At 52.1% G+C, this 10,877-nt stretch overlaps 1 protein-coding gene across 1 annotated transcript in view; it reads right to left on the bottom strand.

The window, feature by feature from the left end:
- The window catches only part of RRP12 (ribosomal RNA processing 12 homolog), a 47,143-nt gene that overhangs the window by 22,022 nt on the left and 14,244 nt on the right, over nt 1-10,877 (bottom strand). Inside the window, exons 6-14 of the mRNA XM_037729331.1 lie at nt 10,247-10,385; nt 9,994-10,121; nt 8,280-8,378; nt 7,562-7,653; nt 4,362-4,473; nt 4,024-4,121; nt 2,292-2,406; nt 824-966; nt 476-597 (exon numbers count right to left, since the gene is read on the bottom strand). Coding sequence (XP_037585259.1) covers nt 476-597; nt 824-966; nt 2,292-2,406; nt 4,024-4,121; nt 4,362-4,473; nt 7,562-7,653; nt 8,280-8,378; nt 9,994-10,121; nt 10,247-10,385 — 1,048 coding nt within the window. The remainder of the gene's footprint in view (nt 1-475; nt 598-823; nt 967-2,291; nt 2,407-4,023; nt 4,122-4,361; nt 4,474-7,561; nt 7,654-8,279; nt 8,379-9,993; nt 10,122-10,246; nt 10,386-10,877) is intronic.

The raw sequence follows: 10,877 nt of genomic DNA, 5'->3' as shown, positions 1-10,877 counted from the left end.
CACCATCATTAAAACGTCACGTGGCGTGTGACTGCCTATGTGTACATACATACATACATACCCATAAATACACCTACAAGTATATGAAAGTATGTATACATACAAACAAACATATCACAGATTTTTACAAAATCGATCTCAAGGTTTTTCACGAGGAAGAAGGGGCACAGCTGTTCTTTGTGATGCAGAGGGGAAGAACAAGGCCCAAATGGGGCAGCTCCACGTGAAGGCAGCTGTCTCCTGTCGCAGGGCGAGCTCTACCTCAGGGAGGGCCGCCTGGCCACATCTTGGAGCAGCAGGGAGGGAAGGCCCCTGCGGCGGGCACTGGGCACCGGCTGGCCACCTGCTTGGCAGAGGATGTTGCCAAGTGTCCCGGAGGCTGGGTGCGTGGGACTCGGCACCCTTCCCGACCCCTTCCATGGAGCTCCAGGACTGTGCGGGGGTCTCAGGTCACACACAGACAAGGGTCTCCTACCTTTGCTCTTCAGGGTGTTAGCCAGGGGCAAGAAGTAGGTGGTGAAGAAACCAAGTCGCGTTTCCTGAACGTGGTCTCGGATGACAGGCAGCAGCCAGCTCCGTGGGAAATCCAGAGTCTCTCTGGGGGGAGAATGGGAAGAACCCAATGAGGATGAGGGGACAGCCCTGAGGGCAGCGCATAGGCTACTGAGCCCAGAACAGAGCGAGTCCCCCTCTGGCCCCTCCTGCTGAGCCCTGCACTGACACACAGACTTCAGCCCTCAGCAGTGGACATCCTTTCCAGGGGAGAGAACAAGCCGGCTGACTTCTGGGGCTTTGTCGGGAAGCTAGCCAGGGTCACACTTACTCAGAGCCATCAATTTCCAAAGGCACAGCCTGCAGCACCACCTCAGGTCCCATACTGGTCACCGCAGCCCCCACTGCCTGGTCAAGAGCCGCCGTGTGGGGGAAATGAGGGGAGAGGCGCAGGTCACACAGGGACTGGAGGCACTGAAGCAGAGATGAGTGACCACACATCAGGACACACTCGAGAGCAGGACCCACGACAAAACCCCGCCAGCCTCCGAATGGATGAGGCCAGAATTTTGGGCCTGGGTTCAATGCTACACCAGAGTGTACAAACTGAGAACCCAATTAACCACTGGTGATTATAAAATCCAGGACCTAGGATTTTATAAACTTCTGTTACATTTAACACGTAAAAATCAGAAAATTTCACATACAAATGTAGATTTCCAATTATCTTTGAAAATAGGACAAATTTATCTTGCCTGCATGCAACAATCAGCAATCAGCAGGCACTGAGGAGAGAGAGGTGCACCCTTGGTTCACCAGGCCACAGCCCTCCACCAGCCACACTTTCATGGCCCTGCCTGCCTGGCTTCTTGGATGAAGCCAAATTGGCCAATCTATCAGGACTCAGGCCAGGCCTCTTGAGGGAGACCCTGATCTCCCACAGGGGTTCCTTTTTCCAGCAATGGGAGGGAGTCAGTGAGGAGAGCCCCAAGAAGCCAGGAGCTGCTGTCCCTGCTGATGCAGGACCAGTCTGGGGGCTGTCCTCAGGCCCCCACTCTCTCCTGGACTAGGGTCTGCTCAGGATCCCTGAGTGATCCCTGATTGTTAAATGATTAACCCTGGACTGGAGGAACCTCCCTGGGACCTAGGGCTATATAGAACATCAATGCTATACTCACTCGTTATAGGAAACTTAGAGAATTAAAACTTAAAAGATAAGGGTGGGGGTAAGATTTCCTAAGTTTCAAAACCAGCAACTCCAGCAAAGACTAGTGGGCAGGGCCGGGCGCGGTGGCTCAAGCCTGTAATCCCAGCTCTTTGGGAGACCGAGGCGGGTGGATCACGAGGTCAAGAGATCGAGACCATCCTGATCAACATGGTGAAACCCCGTCTCTACTAAAACTACAAAAAATTAGCTGGGCATGGTGGCGCGTGTCTGTAGTCCCAGCTACTCAGGAGGCTGAGGCAGGAGAATTGCCTGAACCCAGGAGGCGGAGGTTGCGGTGAGCCGAGATCGCGCCATTGCACTCCAGCCTGGGTAACAAGAGTGAAACTCTGTCTCAAAAAAAAAAAAAAAAAAAAATACTAGTGGGCAGGTAGGGGGACCCCCACCCTGTTTTCTGCCCCTTCCTTGCCGGTCAGTCACCTTCCAGGGACACCGCATGGGGCACCTGCTATGGCCTTGTCAGGGTGAGGTGGGGAGCAGAGTGCAGAGATAACAGAGACACGTGCCCTCCAGTAGCCCGCAGTCCCAGGGCCAGCACCACCTCCTGCCCTGGCCCCAGCCGCTCGCCACTCACCTTCCTCATCACTAGGTGGGCCTGTCTCCCACATGCCTCAAAGAAGACACAGAGCAGCTGCAACACGGAGCTCCAGGCCGCGTGGAATTTGTACGTCAGGCCCTCCTCCACTGCCCTGCCAAGGGAGTGGCACAGTCAGGGTCATGCTTACGCCACCCTGTGCCCCCACCGGAGAAAGTCAACAGCCAGCACCCTGAGCTACAAAGACACTAGTTGGCCAGCAAGAATGGGGCCCCAAGAGACAACAGAAGAGAAGTACCATCTGTGATGTGCCCACACTCCCTATGTTAACAGTTTTAGATAATCCTAGTGCTTAAAGAAAAGCCTATGGGGTAGTTATCTGACCCGACTTCAGATGGGGAAACCCGGGCTCGGAGAGATGCAATAACTGCCCCGGTCACTCTAGGAACACTGGGCCTCCGACGTCTGTGACTTGTCACCACCCCATGCTTTCCCCATCTGACCAAAGGCAGCAGACACTCCGCTACGAACACTGGGCCTCCGACGTCTGTGACTTGTCACCACCCCATGCTATCCCCATCTGACCGAAGGCAGCAGACACTCCACTAGGAACACTGGGCCTNACCACCCCATGCTATCCCCATCTGACCGAAGGCAGCAGACACTCCACTAGGAACACTGGGCCTCCGACGTCTGTGACTTGTCACCACCCCATGCTTTCCCCATCTGACCGAAGGCAGCAGACACTCCGCTAGGAACACTGGGCCTCCGACGTCTGTGACTTGTCACCACCCCATGCTTTCCCCATCTGACCGAAGGCAGCAGACACGGTAGGAACAGGTGGCCTGGACAGAGGAAGAGCCTCTAGCCCCTCTGGACTGTGCACACCTTGGTCTGCTCTATCTCCCAAGGAAGTCTAGGCCCCTGGAGACTTTCGGCAAGAATGGCCAATAGGAGTCAGTGTGGGGAAGTGATGGGACTGGGGCTGGGGCTGGGGGAGTTGTATTCCTTGAGTTTTCCTGAAACTTCATCTTAGATAGATCCAAAGGAGACAGGCCTATCTCCCACATGAGAAACAGTCATCAGAGTACCACACCCTGGAGCTGTGCAGACAGACCTCGACCTAGAGGAGACACCGAGGGTCCCAGCCCCTTGCCTGGATCACTCAGGAGGGCCTAGTGCTCTGCTCACTACCTGCTGGAGGATGAAGTGAGTGGTGGCTGCACCTGTCAATGGCTCCTCTCACAGGTGTGCAGGGCAGCACGGCATGTGAGTAAGAGTGGACTCTGTGTTCGGGCTGCCACTAGTTGGGTGACCTCAGCTTCCCCATCTGTAAAATGGAGGAGGCACCCATCTCCTAGCACCGTCGTGGTTTATAACGATGAAATGCTTAACTGTTGTTCTGAGAACTGTCCCTGTGTCACCTCATTTCATCCTCCCCTGCCTGTTATTCACTTTGACCAACAAGGACCCTGAGGTAGAGAGAGGTAGAGGAACTTGCTCCAGATGACTGTGACCTCCAATCAATACAGCTGGACTGAAACCCAGCGGGTGCCAGAGTCCACACCCTTCAGCACCACACTATGGCAGCTCTCACGTTATGTGTCCGCGGTGGCTGCTCTGGCAGGTGTTCAGTAAGCAGCCGGCAATCCTGTAAAACACTGGCACTGCAGCCTGGCCCACAGTAGGTGGACAGTGGAGCACCTGTCATCATATAGAGCTTTCCTCAAGGTACCCCCATTTCTTCCAAATGTGGACCCCATATCCTTACCTGAACATCTTGACAACAGACTGGGCGGGGCCTGAGGCCGAGGAGGTCACGGAGCCGATGTCAGCCATGTGGGGAGCCACACATTCCTTCAGGATCTCCTGCAAAGAGAGGCCACAGGCTATCTGGGCCCAAGGCGGCCCCCCAGGACCACTCTTCCCTCCCAGGCAACAGCTTCCTGGGAGTCCAAGACAGCTTCAAACAAACATGCCACCACGCTCTCCCATTTTGAGAGCAGTCTCTCTGGGCCCGAGCTGGCAGCCACGGGCCAGTGCTGGGAGAGACAGGGCAGTCCTCAGCACCCTCTGTGCTCTCTGCTTCCTCAGCTAGAGCTATAGTACCTTGAGGCTGTGTGTGGCAGCGGTCACCACTTGCGCGTGTGGGGAAAGGAGGCAGGTCACTGCAGTTCCAAAAAAGCGAGGGAGGTGGCCTAGCCCCAGGTCCCACTGCAACCTGTCAAGACAAAAGGCTTCTGTGGGGCCTGGCCCTGAGCCCTGGGGACCCGGGCAACCAAGGCTCAACCCTCAGACAGCCCAGCTCTGACAACAATCACAAATCCACTGATCTACAGGGCTCCATCGGGCCCTTCTGGTGGCTGATTTTTAAAAAGGCACTATCAGGCCAGTGCGGTGGCTCACACCTGTAATCCCAGCACTTTGGGAGGCCGAGGCGGGCAGATCATGAGGTCAGGAGATAGAGACCATCTCGGCTAACACAGTGACACCCCGTCTCTACTAAAAATACAAAAAATTAGCCAGGTGTTGCAGTGTGCGCCTGTAGTCCCGGCTACTCAGGAGGCTGAGGCAGGAGAATCACTTGAACCCGAGAGGCGAGAGGCGGAGGTTGCAATGAGCCGAAATCGTACCACTGCACTCCGGCCTGGGCAACAGAGCAAGACTCCACTTAAAAAAACAAAAAAAGAGGTGGGGCACTACTGTTCAAGTAATAACTACATGTGGTAAATAATTGAAACAGGTCTTCAGGGTGTAAAATGAAGGGCGTGCCTTCCCTAACTCACCCTTCTGTGCACTTCCTAGGGGAAAACCAAGGTTAAGTTTCTTAAATACCTTTCCAGAAGTTCTAAAATATACAAACATAAAAATAGTAACTTCTTTTTGTTGTGGTGGTGGTGGTGGTGGTGCACTCATAGCTCACAGACTCTCAAACTCCTGGGCTCGAGCGATCGTCCCACCTCAGCTCCTGAGTAGCTGGGACTACAGGCACATGCCACCACGCTCAGCTAATCTTTTTATTTCTTGTAGAGACAGGATCTCACTGTGTCTCCCAGGCTAGTCTCAACCTTCTGGCCAAGCGATCCTCCTGCCTTGGCCTCCCAAAACCCTGTGATTACTGGTGTGGGCCACTGCACCTGGCCTGGTAGCATTTATATGATTCTTACCATATACCAGCCACTGATATGACATACATTCATTTAAACCTTGTAACAACTAATGAGATAAATCCTATTACAATTTCCATTTTATGAATGAAAAAAGACACAGAGAAATCAAATAACTTGTCCAAGGCCATCCAGCTTGGTAATGGGGTCAGGATTCACACTCTGGCAATCTGGTTCCAGAGTACACACAGAGAAACAATCACACCACACCCACTGTTCTATACCTTGCATTTCCCCAATCTATCTTAGAATTCCTTCCATTTAAGTGCACATACAACCACTTCGTTTTTTTTTTTTTTTTTTTTTTGGACACAGGGTCTTACCCTGTCGCCCAGGCTGGAGTGCAGTGGTGCAATCTCCACCTCACGGGTTCAAGTGATTCTTGTGCCTCAGCCCTCCAAGTAGCTGAGATTACAGGTGTGCACCATCACACTCAACTAATTTTTGTATTTTTAGTACAGATGGGGTTTCACCATGTTGGCCAGGCTGGTTTCAAACTCCTGGCCTCAAGTGATCTGCCCGCCTCCGCCTCCCAAAATACAGGGATTACAGGTGTGAGCCACTGCACCAGGCCCAGTCTGATTGTTTCTAATAGCTGCACAGTACTTCACTGCTTGTATTTCCCCCCTCCACGGAACATTTAGCTTTCTTCCAGTTTTTATGCGTTACCTTGAGGGGGACAAGCATCCTGGGACACACAATGGGGCCCAACTGTGGGTGTGCTCCAGGAAGATGAAGCCTAAGAAGTGGCGAATGGGGTGATTTTGCCATTTCTGGACACCTCCCAATAAAGGCAGTTTGGTGCAGGAAAAACAACACGGGCTGGGCAGGCCTGGGCCAGAGACCCAGCCTTGCTCCTCAGGACTGCATGACTAGCTCACTCACAGAGCCTCGGTTTCTGGCTTATAAATTGGGGTAAACCCTTCTTCATGGCGTTGCTGTGATTAGTGAGAAGAAATATAGGTAAAGAGTGCTTGGCACATGCCTGGGTGAGAGCAGGCAGTGGGAACCCTTCAGCTGCGGGGAAGACAGACCCAGCACAGCAGAGCCATGAGGCCTTAGAGACACTAGCCTCTCTCCACGCAGGTCGCCAGTTGTTTACTATATACTCAGTTTCTTCTCAGCCTTATTCCAGAACAGTGGACTTACTTTTTCTTTTTCTTTTTTTTTTTAAACAGAGTTTCACTCTTGTTGCCCAGGCTGGAGTGCAATGGCACGATCTCGGCTCACTGCAATCTCTGCCTCCCAGCTGCAAGCAATTCTCCTGCCTCAGCCTTCCGAGCAGCTGAGATTACAGGAGCCCGCCACCACGCATGGCTAATTTTTTGTATTTTTAGTAGAGATGGGGTTTTACTATGTTGGCCAGGCTGGTTGCAAACTCCTGACCCCAGGTGATCCACCGGCCTCTCAAAGTGCTGGGATTATGGGAGTGAGTCACCACGCCCAATGAAAAGTGAAATTACTATTAAGTGGCCAAGCCCAAACCCTGTAAGTATGCAGACACAAAGCAGAAAGTCGGTTCACGGGCCTATGGATCCTAGAGAAAGGAGCCGTCAGTCCAGGTGGGAGTGGAGTAGAGCCGCAGAAAGGATATCCCACAGCAAGGAAAGCAAGAGCACAGGAAGACACAGCCAGCGAGTGTCAAGAGGCAGGGTGAAATTCAGGCCTCAACCTGGGCACAGTGCTCGCAGCCATCGTGCTGTTCCTCATGGCTGGCTGGCAAAAGGTCTGGCAGGAATCAGACCTGGCTAGAACGCTGCACTGTCCTATCTCGCGCCTCACAGAAACAAGAGCTGCTCTGCAGCCCACCTGACACAGAGACGCTGCTTGGCCCCAGGAGGCTGAACAGCCTCTCCAGGTTCCGGCTTATATTCCCTCCACCTCAGCAGCCAGGACAGAGGCCCTGAGCACCCCCAACCTCAGCAGCCAGGATGGAAGCCCTGAGAACCCTCCAGCCCTGCAGCCAAGACCAAGAGGCCCTGAGGACCCCCCATCTCAGCAGCCTAAATAGAGGCCCTAAGGACCCCCCATCTTAGCAGCCAGAATGGACCCCCTGACTTTGGCAGCCTGGACACAGGCCCTAAGCACCCCTCACCTTGGCAGCCTGGACAGAGGCCCTGAGCAACCCTTCTTCATCCCTACCTCACCAGGTTGACGTGGGCTTTCTCCATGACCTTAAGCCAGGCCAGCAGGGGCTGTAAATCGTTCTCACTGGGAACATAGTCATACAAGGCCTAGAGGTGGGAATAAGCAGGTGAGTTGAGCATGTGGAGTCTGCAACAGCACAATGATGATCCCTTCCCATCCCGGCACCAGCAATTTCCTGGGGACAGTGAGTGTGATCCTGGTACTCAGAGCCCCCTTGGCTTTCCCAGCTTCTACCTGCCCCTTCTCCACAAAGCCCTCCCAGCTCTGATTCTTTGGGAGAACAGTCTCTAGGAGCAGTGGAGTACCATGGGTCACATATCCCTTTGTGAGTCTGACAAAAGCCAGAGGCCTTCTTAGAGGAAAAAAAAAAAAAAGGACATTTTGCTAATTTGGGGGATTTGTTCCCCCTCCCAAAATCCATCCACAAACCTCTAAGGTTGAGAGCCCTGCGCAAGGTATCTGTGAGCACCACAAGACCATGCTGAAATAGTTCATTAAAGTTAACTAGGTCAAAGGACAGGGTCCCAGCTCCTGGGGATACTGATGTGGATTTGGTGGCTGGACTCTAATCTTCCTTCCGTTTCTACTGGCCACCTCCACTGGGATACCCCAGCCTAGCCAACCTCACTCTGTAGAAAAGGCACAGGGCCAGTGCCCCCAGCCTCCCAAGGGATGCCCCCACAATGCCCCTCACCCCACCAACAGGCCTCACCGTGATGATCTGGGCGTTGAGCTCTGCCGACAGGGTGCTCAGGCCAGGCCTGGCGTGGAAGAGGCTGTGAAAGGCCTGCATGGCACAGGCTGTCACCAGCTGGAGGGGACACACAGGCTTAGAAAGGAACTGCAAAGTCCACAGCTGACCCTGGACCCCTCAACATTCCACTCTACCCCATGTGCTAGGGAGTTGAGGGCCCCCTGAACCTCACACATGCCCCCCACACAGAGATACTCTGAGGACTGTCACCTTAGTAAGACATGGAAGCCACTGAAAAAGCTTTAAATGACTTAAAGACAGAAATATTAACAAAATGGTTTTAACATAACAGCCAAAAACGCAGGCTATGAATGGTCTGCGTGCTATAATTATAGCTGTGGGTTTTTTTGTTTTTTGTTTTTTTTGAGACAGAATCTGGCTCTTTTCGCCAGGTACAGTGGTGAGACCAATACAGGTGCATGCCACTGTGCCTGGCTAATTTTTCAATTTTTGTAAAGACAGAGTCTCACTATGTTGTCCAGGCTGGTCTCAAGTTCCTTGCCTCCCGCCTCGGCCTCCCAAGTGCTAAGTTTACAGGCGTGAACTTCACCTGGCCTTTGCACGTGTTATCATGTATGTTTGCTTGTCCAAAGAGAAAATGTCTGAAAGGGTTCCCAGGAAGTTATTTGCATTGTCTACCTTAGGAAACAGGATTTGGAGAAGGAGATTTTTACTTTATATACTTCTGAATTGTTTTTTCCTTTTAAACAATGATTATGTTATTTACATTTCACAATTTTAAAGGTATGTATGTAAATAAACACTACGGGAGAATACACAGTGAACTGGCAGGAGTGTCTGTGGGGCGTCGGTTCCAGGACCTCCCCCCATGGACAGAAAATCTACCAATGCTCAGGTCCCTATATAAAATGGTGTAGTATTTGTATATAACCTACACGTATCCTCCCATATACTTTAACTCACCTGGATTACTTATAATACATAATACAATATAAATGCTATGTAAATAGGTGCTACGCTCTGTTGTCTAGGGAATAATGACAAGGAAAAGAACTACATGTTCAGTACAGAAGCAACCAACCACTTTCTTTTCCCTGAATATTTTCTTTTCTTTTTCTTCCCTTTTTTTTTTTACATAGGGTTCTTGCTCTGTTGCCCAGGCTGGAGTGCAGTGGCATGACCATGGCTCACTGCAGCCTCGACCTCCTGAGCTCAAGCAATCCTCCCACTTCCACCACTCAAGTAGCTGGTACTATAGGCATGTGTGATCGTGCCCGGTTCCCAAATATTTTCAATCCAAGGTTGGCTGAATTTATGGCTGTGGGACCCACACATACAGAAGGCTGACTGTATAAAGATTTAGAGAATTGTGCTAGAAATGGTGGAAATACAGAGAATCATTTTTCATGTGTCTTTAAAGCTGCTAAAAAAAAAAAAAAAATTGGTATAGGGTACATAGAGCCGGGGCAGAGGGAGGGTGTACCAGTCCACTACAGATCACCCTGACTGTGACCTGATCTCTGACATCAGCTTCCAACTGGAAGGGGACCCTGATATGGCCTGGCCCAGCCAAATACCACAGATTGATGTGGTACCCTTGGTTTTAGGCCAGGGAGGGAGACCCCAGGCTCTGCTTTTTGACTGACCAGCGAGTTCCCCAAATGCCACCACTGTAGACCCCCCTTTCTCCAGCTCTTGGGCCTGCACTCACCACATGGCTCAAGGTCATGACCCTGAGGAGAGTCTCACTGGAGCTCTTCACCAGGCCTTCTGGGAAGCAGGGCAGCAGGTCCTTCAGCAGTGTCAACATGTGCAGTGTGGTGGTGGCCTCCTTGGAGCCTGGTAGACATAAGGGGAATTGAGACACCAGCCGCCTCCCTGCAGCAGGCCCTGTCATGCTCTGCCAGCCACGGCCTCCCATCCACCTGCCCTCCATCCACCTGCCCTCCATTTGGCTTCCCCACCTCCAGACTTCTCAATCTCCTGGATACAGAACTTAGCGGTGGAAACAGCGGCAGGATGATGGGCAGGGGCCTTTTCTCCAAACATGAATTCACTCCCCTTGAGAACTGAGCATACTCCATGCTGGGCAGCCTTCCGGATCTGAGGGGCAAGGAAAGCAGGGGACAAGGCCAGATCAGCATTCCACCAGCATCCTGGGTGTCCGGCACCATCACCAACCAACAAGCTTTGGCTGAACATATAGATCCAATGATGATCTGACTACTATAAATCCAGTGCTATGCCAGGACCTTCACAAGTACAGAATCCTGAGCTGTGAAGCAAGACAAACCCTGGTTCAAATCCCTGCTCTACAACTAACTCACCAAATGGCCTTAAGCAAGCCCAACTACTAAATTTCTGAGTTTCAGTATCATCTTTAAACAGGGATTTCTTCATTCACCCAATCATCTAGCAAACACTGAGTGTCCACCAAGCCAGGCACTGTTCTAGGTCCTGGCAAACTGGCAGTGAATAGCAGGCAACTCACTTTCCAGCCAGGAAGTAGAAAACAAATACACAGCAGAAGATAAAAAGTACTGTGCATGGCCGGGCGCGGTGGCTCAAGCCTGTAATCCCAGCACTTTGGGAGGC

This window comes from Cebus imitator, unplaced genomic scaffold, assembly GCF_001604975.1.
Source record: "Cebus imitator isolate Cc_AM_T3 unplaced genomic scaffold, Cebus_imitator-1.0 Scaffold299, whole genome shotgun sequence".
Classification (NCBI taxonomy): Eukaryota; Metazoa; Chordata; class Mammalia; order Primates; family Cebidae; genus Cebus; species Cebus imitator.
This window is presented reverse-complemented; position numbering and strand designations above follow the sequence as displayed.